Source organism: Myodes glareolus, chromosome 9, assembly GCF_982192425.1.
Source record: "Myodes glareolus chromosome 9, mMyoGla1.1, whole genome shotgun sequence".
NCBI classification, from domain to species: Eukaryota; Metazoa; Chordata; class Mammalia; order Rodentia; family Cricetidae; genus Myodes; species Myodes glareolus.
In genome coordinates, this window is record NC_142034.1 from 106,093,294 (window position 1) to 106,114,002 (window position 20,709).

The 20,709-nt window shown below is 43.8% G+C and overlaps 1 protein-coding gene across 8 annotated transcripts in view; it reads left to right on the top strand.

The window, feature by feature from the left end:
* Nucleotides 1-20,709, top strand: part of Mrtfb (myocardin related transcription factor B) — a 148,127-nt gene that overhangs the window by 96,570 nt on the left and 30,848 nt on the right. For all 8 annotated transcript variants that reach the window (XM_085694530.2, XM_085694529.2, XM_085694533.2 and 5 more), the window contains 5 exons: nt 7,524-7,589; nt 9,536-9,591; nt 11,137-11,212; nt 13,759-13,920; nt 15,144-15,322. In XM_085694530.2, the coding sequence (XP_085550656.1) occupies nt 7,524-7,589; nt 9,536-9,591; nt 11,137-11,212; nt 13,759-13,920; nt 15,144-15,322 (539 nt within the window). The remainder of the gene's footprint in view (nt 1-7,523; nt 7,590-9,535; nt 9,592-11,136; nt 11,213-13,758; nt 13,921-15,143; nt 15,323-20,709) is intronic.

The window sequence follows — 20,709 nt, forward strand, 5'->3', positions numbered from 1 at the left end:
GAAACAATGTTTCTGTTTTTCTGTTTAGTTTCTGGCTGTTGTTGTGTAGAACACCCACCTTAGATGTTTATGCTATAAGTTTTTAGACAACTGCACACTTTGGCATTGCAGAGGGCTAAGAGGTAAAAGAAGGTTTACCTGGAGCCCACCGTAAAACACCTCCACTGTGCTTCTAGTATAGCACAAGAGTGTTGACTTTTCATTATCACCAAAGCAAGAAAAATAAGCATCCTGTTCCTTGGAGCCATGTAGATAAGACGTCTTCACATGAAGAGCCTCATGATTCGGGGCGGGGGTGGGGGGGAATCAAATGTTGTAACTCTCAGCTCTCTCACTCATCAGGCAAGTGCATTGTTGTGTCTGCTCATTTGGTGCCTATTAGAGTGCTGAGCCTGCATAGATGCCGCCGTCGGCTTTTTCCCACTGCTTTTTCACCAAGTGAGACAATGTGCATGTCTTTCTGGAATTCTGCCATGGCTAGTGTGATCTCTGCCCTTCCACCACCAGCAGAGTATCAGCCACATGGCCATAGCAGGACAAACAGACAACTCTGCAAAAAAGGGTGAGGAATCTCTGTGAAGGTATGCTCAGTTTAAAGGAACATGCCCCATTTTTAGCAGTCTGTTTCCATGACAACAGAAGTAGCAGCCAACCAGAGAGTTCTCAAAGCTCCTGTAAATTTCCAGGGCTGTGTAATGAAAACATTGTCTTCCTGCCCTGGTACCACAGAAGAGTGCAAGAAACCAGCAGGACCTGCAGTAGCATTCCCGCTTGGCTGCAGTCGGGCTCTTTAAGTGCTGTTAGAGGATGCTGCACCATGGGACTTGCCCCCACCCTCACCAGCAGTGCACTTGTAAGGATGCAGCAGCACTGCAGCACTGAACAGGAAGGCATTGCTGCCGCTCTCCCATGCAAGCTTTCTTTGGATACTAATCTGTGCAACATTTTAGTTAATGTCATATTGTTACTCCTGTTTTAATCAGAAAAGAGTCATAAGAATTCTGGTGCAGATGTTGTTTGTTCCTGCTCGTGGCTGAGCCTTGGTCTGGGGCGCCCCCTGCAGTTGCCTTCCTTGTAGATAGGAAGTGGAGAGGCAAGTGTGCTCAGCCAGTACAAGCTGCACACCTTCCAGGACATGCTGCCACTGGGATCTGTTTTGCTTTTTTGTTTTTTGTTTTGGTTTGGTTTTTTGTTTTTTGTTTTGTTTTGTTGGTTTTGTTTTGTTTTCATCCTTTTGCATTTCATTTTAAAAATTACTTGAAGAACCTTATTTTATTATGAGCAAATTAGACCTTAAAAATACAGTTGAACCATGTGACCTTTGGTGGCTCCTTTTAGCATCTGAGGATTGGTAGGTGGATTTCACATTCGATGTGAGCAGTGATGAAGCCGCCATACTTCTGTGGGCTTCACACCTCTGATCACGGCCTGTCCATTTTAGTCTCCTTTATCCTTCACAACAACATAATTACATTTTGTTTTTTATTCCTACAACACCAATATCAATTCAAAAATAAGCACAAATACTGCAAGATGGCTCCCTGGGTAAAGGACTCACTCAGTAGGAGGCAATTGATTTCCACTACTCCTCTGATTGCCACACCCACACCATGGTTCCCCACTGACACACACACACACACACACACACACACACACACACACACACAGTAAATTAATAAAATGCAAAAAATGTTTGATTTTTTTTTGGAAAACAGACTGTAAGAGTCATACAATGAGATGAAACCATTTACTCCAGCATAATCAGTTACCCATAGAAAATCCTTCCGATAGTTCCTTCTGAAATGTGTCAGAGCCTTCCCTTTCCTTAGGGAACTGAAGCCAGTCACATGTTCTGCTGTCGTGTGCAGGGACGGGAAGGCCCTGCAGACAATGGAGGGCACAAGGGAAGGGTCTGCCCTCGGAGAGTGGGCAGAAGTCAGTGTCACAGTAAATAAAAAGCATAACTATTTTAGTTATTAAATCACCTCAGTGAACAGTGGAGTTGTATTGGTGGGGTGGGGACAAACCAGGAGGTAGGAAATTGGAGATGTGATCCTGAAAAATTAGTTCTTTAGTGTATCCTAACTTATCCTCTATTTAAAAAAAAAAAGCGTTGGCCAGAGTAGTGACACACACCTTTAATCCCAGCACTCAGGAGGCAGAGGCAGGTGGATTTCTGTGAGTTCAAGGCCTGGTCTACAGAGCAAATTCCAGGACAGTCAGGACTCAGGACTATACAGAGAAACCCTGTCTGAAAAAAAGAAACAAAGAAAAAAATGCAAAAAAAAAAGTGTTAAGGTGAAATTCACTAATTCACTTAACATGAAATTAATCATTTTAAAGGAAACAATTCAGTAATGTTTTGTACATTCGCCATGTTATACAATGATTGCTACATTGTAGGCTCAAAGAAATTTCATCACCTCAAAAGAACACCCAACACCTTCAGCAGCTGCTCCCAGGTCCCTTCCTGGCAGCCAGTGGTCTGCATGCTGTCTCTGGAATTGCTGTTGTGGGTATTTCTTACGAGTGACATAAGGTGCCATCTTTTGCGTCTGGCTTCTTTCACATGGTGTTTTTTTCTAGGTTCATCTGCACTCAGATTTATCTTTAAGAGTATGCGTTCTCCCTTTCCCCCGTGTGTATGCACATGCACACACATATGTGAGTAAAATCCAAGAGAGAATGTCAGATCCCCAGGAGCTGGAGTTACAGGCAGCTGTGACCCACCACAACATGGGTGCTGGGAACTAAACTGAGATCTTCTATGAGAGCAGCAAGTGTTCTTAACTGCTGCGCCGTCTCTGCAGCCCCTCGACCACATTTGATCTGTATCAGTACCTAATTCCTTTCTGTACCTGCACAGTACTCCATAAGTATAGACTAATCCATACTCTGTAACACTTAAGCTGTTGAGGGTATAGCTACTGTGAGCATGTGTGGACACGTTTGTGTCTGTATACCTGACTTTCACTTTGCATTTCTCTCAGGAATAGAATTGCAAGGGTGCACTTGTTTTTAACAAAGGTACAATATATAGAACTTTCGAAGGACTCTTTAAGTGTTGTCCTGTGGCCTATTTTGCTGATAGAAACCAAGTAACTTATGGTTCTTAATAAGACTTGGTAACCATAGTGACTGCCTTATTTTCTGGAGCACTTAAGTAATAAATGGCATGATTTCTCTTTCATAATTTTCAATTGTGTTATGAATAAGCACTTATGCTTCCTTCACTGACCTCCCAACTGACCTTCTCATTGTCCTTCTCACTGATAAAACAATGGTTAAATCCCACTTGGCGACTAAAGTACATGACAGACAGAGATTAGACATAGGCCAACTTGACCGTTTGACCAAACCCAGAAGATGACACAAATGTGCGGTGCTTCCGTGACCTCACCTCATCCTGCTCAAACCACACGTGCATTTCCAGAGTCCAGCGACTCCAGTCTCTTAATTACCCCAACATCTGCTTGGGAAAAGCTGAAACCAAGATCTGTTGGTTGCCCCGTAGTTTCTTCCATAAGTGGATCATCAGTTTCGGGGTATTATTTCATTCCTGGTGTTGACTTTGTCCCAGCTTGCCACCCTTTCCTAGACTTCTCAGGTTTGGGTTTTGTTCTCAGAATCTTTCCACCCCTCATGAACCTGCAGTCTGCCTTACCCTTGTCCTATAGTTATGGAACGTATTCTGACCTCTCTCTGACTGCAGCTCACTCTTTCCCAGAAAGTGTCATTTCTGCCTTGTTTTTGTGATATGCAGCCCTCTCGTGTGCCCCCACACATTCCAAAGCCAAAGCCGTGCTTTGTTTTGGCTCATTTGGCTCATGCTATTCCTTGTTCTATGTGAAAAATCACTTTAATCATATCAAATGTAGGAAACGTTTCGATACTGGTCATTTTAATTCAAAAAGCCAAAATTTTGTAAAAGTATTATGTAAGTTATATGTCAGTGTGTGTTTTGAACTGCTTTCCCACAAGAATTCCACTTCCTGTATATTCTTTATCCTTCAGTCATTTGCTTCACTGAATGCCATGTTGGTCGGCTTGCTAGTAGCATGCAGATTGTGATGTGCTGAGCCCATGAGTGCAGTCTGATGTCTCAGAGAGGCACCAGCTACAGCTCTCAGGCACACTGTGCAGACATGAAGCCCGTTCCAGGAAAATAGGTTTCTCAGAGTCCTGTGCCATCATAGGACATTATGCTAGACTGGTGTGCAGTCTAGGATGACAGCTAGGAATGCAGCTATGCAAGGGGCTGAGTAACAGCCAGTGTTATTGGATTTTTCTTTCACATGAATGGACCAGCCTTGATTAATGTAGAGACTCCAGAGAGAGGAAGGGGACCTTTCCTGGTCAGGCGTCGCGGCCACAGCCGTTGACAGCTCTGTGGTCAGAAGAGTCACATCTTATGTTGTCAAGGTTTGAAGCTCCATGATTCCTTTCACAATCCCTGAAAAGCACCAATAAATACACTCTGCCCAACCTCTGCCGCCCAGTGTGCTGCACCCGGCTGCCAGCCTGTGCTCTGTGCTGTGCGTCCTACTAAGTTGGTGAGTAGAGTACTAAAGGAAGTTTGCTCTTTCCTCAAGTTACCAGTCAGTGCTGTGTTGTTCTGTGTAACCAATGCCTTCTAACCTCATTGCTTCTCACCAGTCATGTGTAGTATGAACCAGTTTGGTGGTGGTATTTTCAAATTCACCAAGATCTGCAGTGTACTGGGGTGTCTCTGTTCCCCACCCTCCACAGCCAATGTCCAATAAGCACTACAACCGCCTGCGCCTGTGTATTAGACATTGTGTGTCCCTTACGGTCCCCCTTTGGGTATAGACAGGGTAAAGGAGCTAGGTGACCAGCAGACATAACTCACTACTTCTAAGTCCGCCTCCTCTCCAGTCATGTCCTTTCTAATGCCTCTGCCTCAACACACTTGTCGCAGTAGCAGCTGCGGATGCTCCTCCAGCAGTGCTACACAGCAGAGGCCTTAGAGCAGTGCTGTGCATGTTCTTACTTTTAGGGGAATTTTGAGGACATCAGTTAAGTCACCTGCCCCCTTTAGGCAGAATGACCTAGGCTGTGCAGGGGTTGCTTATTTTGGCCATCTAGGAAACTGGGTGAAAAACAGGACTTGTGTGTGGTGTTTGTTTTAATAGTTGGTGGTTGGTGCCTCTTCTCTGTGGTACGAGAAATGTATTATCTGTTCTCTGCCTCTAGTTCCTGGCACACAGCTCCTAAAATGGTTTCCTAGGTGACAGGAGGAGGGGTGAGTAAGCATCTTCTGTGAGCCTTGATCCTCAGTTCCTCTGTCAGGCTACTCAGTGTTGCCAATGATGAGAACATCTGGAGCACATTAGATGACAGGTAGCAGGGCTCCCCCGATGACTTCTGGGTACTTTTAGTTCCAGGAAGGCACAGATGGAATAAGAGAAAGGATCTAAGTCCAGCAAAGGACCCCTCCCTATGCATCTCCTCCATTGATCTGTTTCTTAATTGTGTCCTTTATAAGAAAGCAGTAATCATAAATAAAGTTACCTTCCTGCATTTTGTGGAAGAGTCAGACAAATACTCAAGTCTGAGGAGGATGTTGTAGTATGAATAGCCTAGGCTAAGGACCAGTATTTGAAATTGGGAGAGTGCAGGGAGTCACGCCTTCACTCTGAGTGTATAGGGTCAGATTTAATTGGAATTGTTAGACATGAATTTGCTATTTTCAGATTGAAGGACGGAGCTACTCCTGTGCATTTGCAATCAGGAGTGTTGGCCCGAGGAATGCATCAGAATGGCATGCGTCCATTCCGTGTGCTAGCCACACAGCAGCAGATATGCTGTACATGATAGCACGAGTGCTTCAGTCCTGACTTACCCAAGACTGTCCTGTGGGGGGGGGGGGCGAAGTTACCAGTGTTCAATCGGAAGAGCCTCTGAGGAGCACAAGCTTGCTGACGGGATAACTGCTGATGTCTTGATGTCAATATGCAGGAAGTGTAGTGTTCAATGTCTCCTAACTACGTGTTATGTTTGGGGTTTACTTTTTTAAGGGGCCGTTATTGCTTCTGTGACCTTTCTTTGAGGATCCCTGCGAAGAAGGGACAGACACTGCTTCCTGCTGACAAGGACCCTCTGAGCTGGAGTGACACCCTGACCCTCTGTCCTCTCATTCATTCCTTGGGATTCTCCCACCTTAAGTACCACCCAGCCTTAGCCTCTCCATCCCTGAGAAATGCTAGTGTCAGAAGCACGCACGCTGTTTAAATTGCTCTCTGTGGCGGTCTGTATCAAGTGTTCACACTCTAAATGTGGTGTCAGTAAAACTTGGTGGCTCAAAAACAAACCCGTCACATTTCTGTGTTCGGGACTCATATCTAGCATTGATAAGAAGGTGTTTGTAAGAGCCATTGAGCAGTTCAGGCAATTGTGCAGGACTGTGCTCCCAGAGGCACGTAGGGTCTCCTGCAAGTATGCTGCACTCCAAGCCTTTTGTCCACCGTTTCCCTCCTCACCATTAGAGATACATGCATATTTTGTTTTAGCCTGTTGGTAAGGTTTATGGACACCCTTAGTCATCCTAACCGTAATTTGAAAATAAAAGCAAAACAACTTAAAATAACTAGGAAAAAAGTTTCTGTTTTACTTGCTGTGTTCTTTTTAAAATAGACTTATTTTCTAAAATGAATATCTAGAGATGCTGTAAAAAGAATCTCCTTGAAAAATCGGGGGAGGGGATAAATTAATTTGACAAACTAGATATCTGCATTTCCTATTGTGGGCCTTGTTTCTGCTGATTCTGTAACTTACTCTGGTGAACAGTGATACCAGTTGGTTACAGCTCTCCTAGTCCTTGTAGGGTGAGAGCCAGTGTGTGTTTATGCAAAGACTATGAAAATTCATAACTTAGAAGTTTCTCTCTGGCCTAATTTATATGTATTCAGGCATCACTAAAACTATTTCTTTCTAATTCTTTCCTGGTGGAGAAGTCCTTCCAAACAAGCCAGTCTTTTCTTAAATTGTTACTATTAACATAGAAAAATGTCAAGGAATCTCATATGTTGCTCTGAATGAGATTTCCTTTGAACAAGTCATAATGTATAAGCTAACTACCAATTTGCTTGAGTACTGTGTTAAGTATTTAAATAGGAAATGCCTAGCATTCATCATAAATTCAAATTATTAACTAAACAAAAGAATTGCTGAGTAAATTCAGAATTTACCAGCAAGCAGAATCACAAAATATTTTTTTTTTTACAACTTAGTGCCAAGTAATGTCTTTTCTTACCTCCTTTCTTAAGACAAGACCTCACTCTACATGTAGTTCAGGATATCTGAAACTCACTTTGCAACCTGGCTGATTTCAGATCTGCAGTGGCCCTCTTGCCTCAGCACCTTGAGAGCTGGGGTTACAGACATGGCTACCACACTCATCTTCCCAATTGATTTTCTTCCTGTTAGATAATACAGTGGGTGTTTAGTAAAGGAGCTGCAGGGATTGGGGTCACAGCTGCTAATACACTCTTTCCTTCCCACAGTGCTCCAGCTGAGGCTGCAACAAAGGAGGACAAGAGAACAGCTAGTGGACCAGGGCATCATGCCACGTAAGACTAAGTCACTGTTGTCTCTGCTGTGTGGGGACTGACTGGGCATTCCCGAAGAAGGCTTGCCTCCTTCCCTTCACTCTTTGTAGTTTCTGTGAGGGCTCATCTGTGAGGAGAGCCAGGTGACAGCATGGCCCCACTAGGAGAACGCTTAGTACATCTTTTAAAAAGTGGGCTTGACTTTTACAGTAATGAAGAATGCCTTTAAGACTCTGTAAAGTTCTTTTTCAAAAGATTTATTTATATATTTTAGGTGTGTGAGTGCTCTACTTGCATGTATGCCTGCATGCCAGAAGAGGGCACCAGATCTCACTATAGATGGTTGTGAGCCACTATGTGGTTACTGGGAATTGAACTCAGAACCTCTGGAGAAGCAGCCAGTGCTCTTAACCTCTGAGCCATCTCTCTAGCCTCACTGTGGCATTCTTAACTGTGGGCTTTAATGTCTGTTCAAACTTTGAAGTGGTTGAACTGATAACTCTGCTGGTACATCTGAGGTTAGACCTGTAAGAGTAATGTATTACCATTAACTCATGACCTTCAGAATTCTACCTGAAGTAACTCAAGGTCATTCTCTGTGATGCTGGGCTGTGATCTACCTAATTGCATGCATCTCAGATTTGCAACCAACAGAATGCTATTTACAGTTAGTTAGCTTGGTCTTTCTGGCTTGAGTACGCTTGTTTCCTTCAAGAGATTCATAAGAGTTGATTTTAGAATATTTATCTAAACTGTTTTCTTTACCTTTAACCACCAGCTTTGGGAGTTTTAGAGGGAAGAATAGTTGTTTTCTATAGACCATGGAATTTTATAGCTGGACTTTGTTTAGAAACTAACTTTTCTAGGAGTTAATTTATCCACTTTAAACCACTAGAAATTACAGAGCAAACAAACTCATTGCCAGCCCAGAAATAATTTATCAGTTAATGAAGATGAGGAATGTTTTGTTTGTTTAGCAGTTTTTTTTTTATCCATGAAACTTTTATAGACTACCTACTGTCAGTCATCTAAGTATCTTAAATCCAGCTGTGGTCACCCAAAGCCACTTTGAAAATCTGCTAGGCATCTCCACCATCACAGTCCTCCCCCAGCCAGTTAATCAATAGCATCAGATAATGATGCTTAAGGTATACTGCTGCTAGATCAGCCCAGGCTGGTGTGGAGAGCTGGTCCTCAGCCATGCTGGCAGGGGTAGGTTCCTGGGAGCCTCTGTGGTGTCCCGAGGGCCAAACTAGAAGATTATGATCAAGACAACCTTCACAGAGAAGCCTAGTCCTCTCTCTCTCACACTGACCTGTGTCCATGGTTTTCACGTGCTGCTCTCGTAAGACAGTGGCTGGATGTACACAAATCAAGATCCTTCAAAGGCGATAGGCTGAAATACAAATACCACACCCCTCATGATACAAAGAACATAACCCTTTAAATTTAGTATACAAGATTTAAATCCCACTTTGGCCAGCATTTAGCTGTGTGATCTCAGAGACTTGCACACATCTCATCCTGGGGCTCATACTCACCTTGCAAATTTATTAGGGAGACCAGCAGCAGTCTTAACTGTGCTTCACCACAGAGTCATGCCGGTCGTGAGTTCTGAATGAACGAGTGCTGTGTGTCCCCATGTTCAGTTCCAGACCACATGGTATTTGTCTAGCAGCCTATATGAGCACTGTGAACAAAGACCGTGGAAGTCCCCTGGGCCTTGGATTGTCCAACCTGGCACTTAGCAGTTATTATACAGCATCTTTGTTTGAAATGTCTACTTGTTTTCTTTGTGATCTACATTACTTCATTGGGTAACAGTGAAGTCTTCACATTTGGAGGGGTCTCGTAAAGGAACTGTAAATAAACGTCAGCACAGATGCGCATTGCCGGGGTTAGCAGAGTGGCAGGCTAAGATATGGTGCTGCTTATGCTGTGGAAACCATTTGTTTTCTTCCTAACAGCTTTGAAGAGTCCAGCAGCATTCCACGAGCAGATAAAAAGCCTGGAGCGAGCCAGAGTAAGTAATTTCACTTTAAAAAAATCTTTATTTCTCAGTTGTATCCCAGGCGCCAATACTCCTAAATATGTTGATTTAGAATGCACACATTATCTCTAAGAAGTGTGGTGTAGATAGCACGCACTCTGGGGTGGATTGATTTTTAGGTGTATAGAAAGTGGGTGACAAGAAATGCAATGTAGATAGAATGCACTCTGAGGTATAGAAAGTAGGTGATGGCTCAGTTTGTTCTTTTAAAATCAGCTCTGCCAAAAGAGATGGCTCGGTCAGTAGAGCATTTGCCACAGAGCTGAGTTTAAACTCTGCCCCCAAATAAAGCAAGTCTGGGCCTGGCAACTCAAGCCTATAATGATTCCCAGCACCGAGGAGGCTGAAGCAAGAAGATCCTTGGTGCTTGCTGACCAGCAAGGCTTACCAACTGGGTGAGCTCACCTGACATTAACCTCTGTCCTCTACATGCATACGCTCATACATGTGCACATGTACATGCATTTTCCCAACATTCTCATGCACGCTCTCATACCCCATACTCTACATGGACATGCTTACACGTGTACACATGTGCATATATTACTCCCACACATACCCATAAAGTAAGAAACAAAATAAAAGTAACTAGTTCATTTGTTTTCAGAGCTGTGCTGACTAGCTTCTTATTAACTTGACACAGGGTTAGAATCATCTGAGAAGAGGGATCAATTGAGAAAGTGTCCCCACCAAACCTCAAACCTGTAGGGCATTTTCTTGACTGGTAACTGATGTAGGCAGGCCCAGCTCATCATAGCTGGGCTGCTGGTCCTTGGTTTTATAAGAAAGCAGGTTAGGGCAAAACCAGAGTCTAATGGACAGACTAGGCAAGTGCCTCTGCTATTTATTAGCCCTGCAGAAAGACATGGAAGTCATGTGCTTCTGAAGGTCCTTGGCTGATTTCCCTGTGCATCTGTGTCACTGTTCATTTGCCTAAGGATTGAGAACACAGCTAAATAAAGAACATGCTACACTCAACTGTGTTCTTGAAAGTGGTTCTTTTGTGGGCGCGTGTCACATAGGTGCTCAGTGCCGTTATATCCATTCTTCCTGTTAATGCAGTATGAAAATAAGAGTATTATAAAAATTTCTTATCACTGTCCCCAGAATGCAGTAACAAGCTCCTAGACCTATTGTTTGGGTGTTGAGTGCAGTTTTAGAGAATGTGCTAAGAACGCAAATAAAATATATTATTATTTCTAAGAATTTTAGTATCTAAATAAATTTTTACTTTTCTAAGGCACTGGTTTCATATGAAGGGATTAAATATTATGCTTATTTAAAACTCATCTTAAAAATCTGAGCTTTTCTCAGTTTCACTGTAAAACTTTGTAAAGTAGTTATTTTATACTAATACACATCAAACCCCTGGCTACACTGAAGTCTTGTGCTAGATGATAGTTCTCCTAAGCACTAATTTCTAGTTACTCTCTCAAAAACACAACAAATAGGGCTTTTAATTTATTTTTGAAGAAAATCTAAAACTACAATAAATCATGAACAACATTTTTTTTTAAGACTGAAAACTTTCTGAAGCACAAGATCCGGAGCCGCCCAGATCGCTCTGAGCTGGTCAGGATGCACATTTTAGAAGGTAAGGTTTGTTTCCGCTGGCTTGGCTCCATTTCTCTAAGAAGAGTGAGGTGTCCACCATTTCTGTTTATTCCCATCTTAATAACTTTTTACCCCACAGGCAGACATCCTTTAAATTGGATAGCACTGTGAAGACTCAAAACTTGACAACTGGGGAACCTTTGCACTCTAGGCAATCACTTGATGAGCTGGTTCCTAAGTTTCACTTGTACTGTCTAGAGGGCCTTTTTTGGTTCATAGGACTTCTCTATCATGGGAGAGAGAGGTGTGTCACTAAAACAGTGCACACAGCGCACACATCTAGCCCTAAGTTTTTGACAGCTTGGGCCTCATTGATATTTACCCAAAATGATGCCCTCACATGTCCCTACTCCTTTGTGTAGCTACTTCCTTCTGTAATGGTCTTGACCTGACCCTTACTAATCACCTCTGAGTGATGTAGTCTTAGCCCTTCAGAATACATGGCTCACATGGATGCCCTTCTTTCCAGAAAAGCCATTTTGAAAGGCAGCATCTTCATCAGAAATTTCCAGAGTTCTGTTTCTCCCATCATTCTGCTTCTGTGACTGATTTACTAAGCAAGAGCAAGGACTTGATCAGTCTTGAGTGCGTTAAGCTTTAAGGAGAATCTTGAAACATTGCAGATATTTAGAGACCAGGGTGGGGCAGAAAGAGCCTGTGTTCTCTGGGCCTAGTGACAGAATTAGGATGATTTTCACATGCAGGATAGCAGCCTGGTAGCTCAGACACTGCCAAAAAGTTGCAGTTCTTCAGGAGGCTGTGCATCCACTGTTCCAACGCTAGAGACTGGGGGCCCAGTAGTGAGCAAGGTAAAACTGCCTGCCTTCAAGCATCGCATGCTTCAGGGGAAGACAGAAAAGGGAACAACCAGGCAGCTATGACTGAGAAAGGACTTAGACTGATAACTGTATTAGAATGTGCTCTGAAGAAATGCCAAGTACCATCCTGGGCTCCACAGACCTGAAGAGTGTGTTCTCCGATGTGTGACCTGCTTGGTCCTGAGCAGGAGGTGAGAGATGTTACCTTTCTCCACCATGAGCTGTGTTCTCAGAAGTTCCCTGAACTAAAGAACTTTTCAGATTCAGTGTTAGGATAGAGAGAGTACTACAGATTTCAGGGATCATCGACTTGAGCAAGCCTTTCACTAAGTAGCCCAACAAAGAACAACAACGTGTGGTGTGTGTGTGTGTGTGTGTGTGTGTGTGTGTGTGTGTGTGTGTACACAATGCTGTCTATATTTGCCTTCTGACTCTAGAAGATATTGTTAATAGATTAAAGTAAAAAGAACTACACCTACCCATGTTTTTCTTTTAATTAATATGTACACACACATGGTACATATCACACATGCAAGCAAAACATCCATACACATATTTTTAATATAAGAGTCTATACTGAAACATGCATTCTCAAGTTGAGATCTGAAGAATGAGAAAAAAATATATCATCTTAAATTTTTGAATTACCTTATTCATATATTTTGACATTAACCTAATTTAATTGAATTGCGTATTTGGCAGGTTAGAGTCTACACTGTTTTCTGTAATTCAACAGCAAAAATTGAGCCTCGGCTTCATGGAGTTAAAGCGGAAGTGAGGCAGACAGAACCTGCCAGGCTACTGTAGGAAGACTTTCCTTGCAGGCAGGCATATTGCTGCTCTCACTTACGGTGTTAACGGGGGAAGGGAGAGAAACTGAAGGCTCTCCTACTTTGAGCTTCACAAAAGCATCGAAAAAAACAAACAACAACAAAAAGGCAACATGATTGACTGTCTGATCCTGTTTTCCCTGCACATAGTGTTCTATACAGTTCTGTGTGCTTCATCTCATAAGAGCTCAGAATCAACTCAGAATTTGGGGTCATGGCTCACCACATATTTTTAAACTAGCAAAAACATAGCTCAAGACAGTGGGAGGTGATGCTAATGACTTACTCCAGGCAGCAACTGACAGGAAGCAGGAGCATTGAGAGAGCTACAGTGGCTTTGTGTCTTTTGTAGCAACTCAGTCATTTTAAGTGTATGAGCTGTTGGTTCTGCACACCACAAACTGTGTAAAATGGGGGGTTTGTTCCAAAATAAATTCAAATTCTTAACAATGATAACTAACCCTGAGTCCAAGAATATTAATTATAGCTCTTCCCACTGAAGATAGTAAGGAAACGTCTATCCTAAGATTTAGTGCCTCTGTTTCTAGGAACTGCCTTTCTAGTGAAGCCAAATGAGAACTGTCCACTTCTAGAGCTCTGGACCACATGTGTCTACATGCTGTGTCTCCCTGGTACCTAGTCCATTGTTCTAGACAAAGCTGACCTCCTGGTGTAGGCAGATGTTCCCAGTTCATGGTCATCCAACCCTGGGGTCTCTGTGTTGCATAGACAGGTAGCTGCCCACTCCGAGAGAAACAGAGTCTACCGCACTCTGAGCAGTCACTGTCTCCTTGCAGAGTGTAACCCTGTTAATGTAGTTCAGTTCAGTTACTTGGCCTGATAGGTGCCATGGTTAAAGCGTACACTTGGTCTTGCAGAAACATTTGCAGAGCCGTCTCTGCAGGCCACACAGATGAAGCTGAAGAGAGCTCGACTGGCAGACGACCTGAACGAGAAGATCGCTCAAAGGCCTGGACCCATGGAGCTGGTGGAGAAGAACATTCTTCCTGTGGACTCAAGTGTCAAGGAAGCAATTATAGGCAAGAGTAACAGTTTCTGTCTTTCTCAGGAGTTTTAAATAAAACAGATTTGATTAAAATGCTAGCATCAATCAAGGGCATTATTTTCTTGATTAACTAGAAACTGATAAACATCTATTTTGTTGTGACTGTTTTGTTATAGATTAGAAAATGGCCTCTGCTGCCAGTAGCATGGATTGGATTTCCATTTTATGTCAGAGTGACTTTTGATACCATTATCACACATCTAAGATAAATTACTGTATTGTACCATTTCATTTCTACTGTTTACTATTGTTAGGCTGTTCATTATGTCTATCTAGGAAGGTAATAAGCTTTGCAGGCAAGAATGGCCCATGGATTTCCTGCACTCTGGAAGAGAAGTCGCAGCAGTCTGCTTCCCCTTTGCCTTGCGCTGCTCATTCTGTTCTTGTTACCTGACCCCAGGCCTGTGCATGGGCAGCACACTCCAGCACACAGAGGGTGGGCAGTGCCACTGATGTATTTTTTGCTTCTGGCATAGTTTTAGCAGGAAAACAAATGAATAATGATACTCATTCAGCACAGTTTTGTTGTTGTTTTTGGGGAATTTTGTTTTTGCTTGTTTTATATTAACTGAAAAACTAGTTAGTACAGCTCTCATACTCCTGAGGACTTCATACTCTGAGCCAGTGTGAGTTTAAAGCTTAGGCAGTTTGTAGTTAGAGAATTCTGAAACATGAAGTCAACTCTGATTCCAAACATTGGGGAAGACAGCCTCCAAGGTAAGGAAGGTGTGAGTGTAGGTGCGCTGTCCCTTGAAATGGAAACCGGCGTGCAGACTACCATAACTCTCTCACTCTCCTTTCTGCTGCCTGCATCCTGGATCGCCCTCTTGCTGCGGTATTCTCCAGTGTCATTGAGAAGCCTCCCCTCCCAGCCAGGCTCCAGAGCGGTGCTGGTGCTCTGACCTCATGGCCTGCTTGTACCGAGCCCTGAGCTCCATCCCCAGCACCACAGCAACAAAAGCAACAACAGAGCACTCCTGCCTTTCCCACAGCGGCTAGGAAAACCTCAAACCTCACAGAGTCCATGACAGACAGTTGTGGTTCCTGCTAGTAGAGCCTCCAGTTCTGTCGCGGTGCGGCTCCCTCTGGGAAGAACCTCCAGTTCTACAGCAGTGTGGCTTCCTCTGGGAAGAGCCAAACTTTAAAGCAGCTCCTAAAACTCCCCTTTCTCAGTCAGTCTTGGGGTTCTCTCTGCAGGGGTGGTGAAGGAGGACTATCCCCACATGCACAGGGAGTTCTCATTTGATGAAGACAGCAGTGATGCCTTGTCTCCAGACCAGCCGGCAAGCCAGGAGTCTCAGGGCTCAGCAGCATCCCCCAGTGAGCCAAAAGTCAGTGCCTCACCACCTCCTGGGACTGCAAACACTCCGGCCCAGGTAAGACCTTCCTAACATTCTTGCAGACTGTGTCAAGACAATATTTTCACCAGAAGAAAAATCTGAAATTACTGATGCTTCTTGCCTGTGAGCCAGACACTGTAAAACTACACAACTGGCTCTCACTTAATAGTTTTAATACACACACACACACACACACACACACACACACACACATTAGTCTAGCTTTTGGTGGTCAATAAAGTCTGACTTAATTAAGCTTTCTGAATGACTAGAAAATCTATAGATGTTTGGTGTGTTAATTTGAATGTATTTGGGCCCCATCAGCTCATAAAGAGTAGCAGTGTGTGTGGCCTTGGAGGAAGTGTGTCACTGTGGGAGTGAACTTTGAGGCCTCCTGTGCTCAACCTAGTGTCACAATTCACCTCATGTTGCCTGCAGATCAAGATGTAGAACTCTCGGGCTGGAGAGATGGCTCAGAGGTTAAGAGCATTGCTGTTCTTCCAAAGGTCCTGAGTTCAATTCCCAGCAAACACATGGTGGCTCACAATCATCTATAATGGGGTCTGGTGCCCTCTTCTGGCCTGCAGGCATACACACAGACAGAATATTGTATACATATATAATATTATAATATATTATAAAAAAAAAAGATGTAGAACTCTCAGCTTCTTCTCCAGCACCATCTGCTTGTACACTGCCATGTCCCACCATGACAATAATGAACTAAACATCTAAAGCTGTAAGCCACCCAATTAAATGTTTCCATCATAAAAATCGCTGTGGTCATGGTGTCTCTTCACAGCAATAGAAGCCCTAGGACAGATGGCCGGGGCAGTGATAGTCCAGGTCTTCTGTCCAGGTTCCCAGAGCAGCAGTGTCTGTGGCATTGCTGAGACAGGTCCTGAAAGCAAACTGAAGTTTTCTTTGTTTTGTTTTTATTGTTTGTTGTTTTTTTTTTCTTCAAGACCTTGACTGTTTAGAAACTTCTTCTGTAAACCAGGTGGGGCTTGAACTCAGAGATCTGCCTGCTTCTGCCTCCCAAGTGCTGGGATTTCAGGCATGTGCCACCACCGCCAGGCCAAAACTGAGGGTTAAGAAGCATGACACACAGTTGTGAGCAGATGGAGAGAAGGGAGCCTGCCCCTACTGTGTTCTCACAACTTGCTTCACCCTGGCTTAAGCTTTAAAAGTAGGCCTAGAAAGAATGCCAAGTATACAAGTAAATAAACTTTAAAAAGGAGTTTTCTTAGCCATTTGAGTTACTTTTCTGCTTGTGTCTGAGTAGGTCAAGCTGTAAGACAGGCATGCACATGGCTGTAGCTTTGGTAACAGGATTGTTACCTCTACCCCCTGGTAATGGCTACTTGGGGCTGTGATGGTTGATTCTTACTATCAGGTTGACTAGATTTGGAATCAGGTCAGAGATACACAGCAAGAAAGCATCTGCTGAAGGTGTTTCCCAGAGCCGTGTAGCTGAAGAGAGGACGCCCAGGGTGGTGCCGCCCCATGGATGGGTCCCACTGGATAGATCAGAAGGAAGCCAGGGAGTCTCGGTGTTTATTGGTTCTGCCACCAGACATACGCAAAGAGCTTCCCACTGCTGTGCCTTCTCCACCATGATGGGCTGTCTCTAAAGACTGTGAGCCAGAATACCCCTTCCTCCTCAGCTCATAGGCAGGTATTTGGTCACAGCAACAAGAAAAGTAAGGACCATAGAGGCTCACCCTGCTAGAGAGATTACCATTCTCTCAATCACACCCAGGCCCTTTCTTTGCTCATGAAAGTTGGTCCCTCTCCAGGCTGATGTGAGAAACTTTAACCAGAGGCAGTCCTGCCAGGCTGACACTGACGCCCATGGAGGGAAATGGCAATGTCTGTCACAGAATAAGGACAGATTGCTTATTGCCAGAGCAGTGCACACGGCCTCAGCCTGCTTCCTGGACGGAGGCACTGATGCTCGCCCGCCTTCAGAGAGACTACAGCACTGTGCAGCTGCTCCACATGCCCAGCAGCCATGCCAGGGGAAGTCAAGGATGGCTCCACTGTGGTGTCACCCTGCAGGCAGTGTCTAGCCTCTGTGTGTCTCAGAAACTCGTGTGAGTAAGGAACTGGTGGTTCTTATACGTCTGCTCGTGTGTCTGCATGAGCCTGGCAGCTGAGAACAGGAAGCCCTAAGTAGTGCTGTAGTGACATCGTCAGAGGTCTGTTCTGTTGTCAGCTTTTAATTAAGTATAGAAGCAAGCCTTATGTCAGTAAAGTCTCAGATTTTCTTATCTTCTAGAACTGATAACTTTCATTTTGACAATTTTTAAACTTTATTGTATTTTCCCAGGTTTCTATTTGTTGTTTTTAAGGCAGTGTTTGTGTGTAGTTTGACTGTCCTGGAACTTGCTCTGTAGACCAGGCTGGCCTCAAACTCACAGAGATCTGCCTGTATCTGCCTCCACACCCAGGTTTCAGGTTTTCCAGGTTTCAGGTTTCTTACTTCTCTTTCTTACTTCTCTTTCTTTTTTTCTTCCTTCCTTCCTTCCTTCCTTCCTTCCTTCTTTCCTTTCTTTCTTTCTTTCTTTTTTTTTTTGGTTCCCTTTCTCATGACTGTGAGCAAAGACCTGACAGGAGCAACTTAAGGAGAAAGGGTCTGTTTTGGCTTGTAGTTTGTCAGGAAGAGGCATGGCAACAGGAGACCTGTCTCTTCACATTGACCTTGGAAAGGAGTGACTAGGAAGCAGGCCAGCCTATAAAAGCTCAAGGATGGCCCCCCAGTGGCCCACTTCCTCCACTAAGTCTCCACCTCTTAAAGGTTCCACAACCTTCCAGATACCTCCACCTACTCAGGACTAAGCATGGGGCTCATGAAGGGTATTTCACATTTAAACGCATATGTAAAATCTATTAATATTTACCTACCTATATATAATTACTCTTCCATTTCCTTCAAGGGAAAGGACCTTAACATATTGCTCCTCACCAGATATCAAGTTCTGAGACTGCAAGATAGACACTCATTTTATAGAAACACAGAATAAACAAGCCCAACACACAACACACAGTTCCTGATTTAATGAATGAGACACTTTGGGAGATTGTTAAGGTCCCCCAAAGGCCTAGTGTGCAAGGCCGCCAGCTGGTGGGCTTGAGAGCTGAGTGGATCATGAAGGCACAGAGTTCATCAGTCTTTTAATCATTCAGAAGTTCCTAGCCAAATGGGCTACTCGGAGGTGAGGCCTGGCGGGAGAAAGAGTCTGTCTGTCCCCAGCCTCTCTGCCCTCCTTTCCTCACCTTAGTTCTCCCCTGTCATGGGCCTGAAAGCAGCATAGTCACTGAAAACACAGATTAACAGTGAAAACTGAACACAGAGATCCCCCGCTAGGTAATTTTCAGCTTTAGAACTCATTCCATCCTTAAAGAGGACGCATTACAAATGGAGTGCAACTTGTTTTATGCTTAAGCTGCTCGTGAGCAGTGGGAAACTAGAAAATCATGCTTTTTACATGTGGGTGCAAGGGTTACCTAGTCCCTTTTGTCTGCAGACTCTTCTCTCAGGAATTTCTTAAGCCCTTTATTTAATTAATCACCTCTTATTTTAAAACACCATGCTATCCAACATGAGCATGATGATGGCCCTTCTGTGAGTTCCCAAAGCCTAGGCTTTCAAGAAAGAGCTCTTTTCCGTGTCTGTTACCTCTTCCTCTCTCTCCTGCCTCCAAGTTACCACGAGGCAGCAAGCCGTCTCCTCCATACACATCTACCAGGGCAGTTTGTCATAGTAATAGTGTAAGTGCTCCAACTCAGATGGAAAGAGTCGCACTGGTGACACAACAAAGCTCACACAAAAGGGTTATTGGGAGTGGGAAGAAAAAACTGGAAAGTGACTGACTCTGCTTGGGTAAGAAACAGCAAAGAACTGAGCAAAAGGCAGGGTTTATATAGTTTCTTGTGGGGAGGCTGGAACTTTTGTGAAGCTTTCCAGGGTGGGGATTGAGTGGGATTTCAAGTCTAGATGTAGGGTGGGGGCTTCATCCGGCTGTTAGGGCAATTAGAGTGTTCTCTGAGTGGAACCTGGCAGTTGAAGGTCACTCATATGCCTTGAGGGGCTTAGAAATAGCAGACTAGTTCAATAATAATATATAGGCAAATATTGCAACCTTTATAACTTCTATTTTTATACAGAAATTTTAAAATTATAAATCTGTGGTAATAACTGGTTTATAACAATTTGTGCTCTTGCTAGTACAGAAGAGAGCTGGGGATGAGTACACACCTTTTTCACACTCAAGAAACTGAAACAGAAGAACTGGTGCCTTCAGGTCTGGGAGGCCATAAAGCAACATCTCTGATGTGACTGGAGCTGATTTTAATTACAGCTCTCAATGTTGTACATACTTGTCACAGTAACCAAAGACAGTGCATTAAAAACTTTTACAGAAAGAGAGAAGGAAGTCAGGTCAGCACTACAAAACAGTCAGCCGACAGACTTGTGTAAGCCTTGCAGCTCTGATGGAAAGGATCCTGGCAGTCAGGAGCCAAGGAACAACACAAAGTCATAGTAAAGCATAGCCGCTTACAGCCCTGCTCCAGCGAAAGGGTTCTCCAGTGTAACACCTGTGCTCCGGCAGGGGCGCGTTTCCCCAGCAAAGTTCTTACCGTTCTGCTCTTCTCCACTGGGGCTCCGTGAAAAGTGAAAAGTTGTTACTTCCCTGCTCCACTACAATCCTCCAAAAGAAGGTCTCACCCAAACCTCATCCAAGAGATTTATAGGGAGGGAAGAATCCAGGAGGGCAGCTAGCTGCCTCTGCCAGAATGGAAAAAGGCGGCTCCCAACTGAGCAGGTACAGAGGTATAGGGCTTATATAGGACTTTTTAGGGACAGAGATTTTCCAGGGTGATTTTCAGAGTGGGAATTGGTCAGATTTCAATCCCTGAGTTTCAGCAGGGCTGCATTTCATGCTCAGAGATTGGCTGGTTTTGTGCTCAGGGATTTGATTGGTATTTGTATTGATTTGGTCAGGAACAGTGTGTGTTTCTTTGGCTCTGGTTTCAAGGCCAGGATGTGTTTCTTTGGCTGGCCCTTTTACCCTACAACATGGAGTTCATGGAAGACTTCTCTTAAGAAATCAACAGATCTCAAACAATTCACAGATTCAGTACAAGCCCTAGCAAATCCCAACAGTGGCAACTACTGAAATAACCTGGTAAGCGGCCCTGAAAACCAAAACCATCTTAAATTTAAAAGAATATAATGTTGTCAGCCTCGCCTTTTTTAAAATTTAATAATTAGATTGGTTTTTTTGACAGTTTCATACAGGCATATGATATATTGATTTTAAAATTTACCATGAAACCATCAAAATCAAAATAATTGGTGCTAGCATGAAAATAAGCACACAGACAAGTAGACTCCACCGAGCCCACTGAGATAAAAG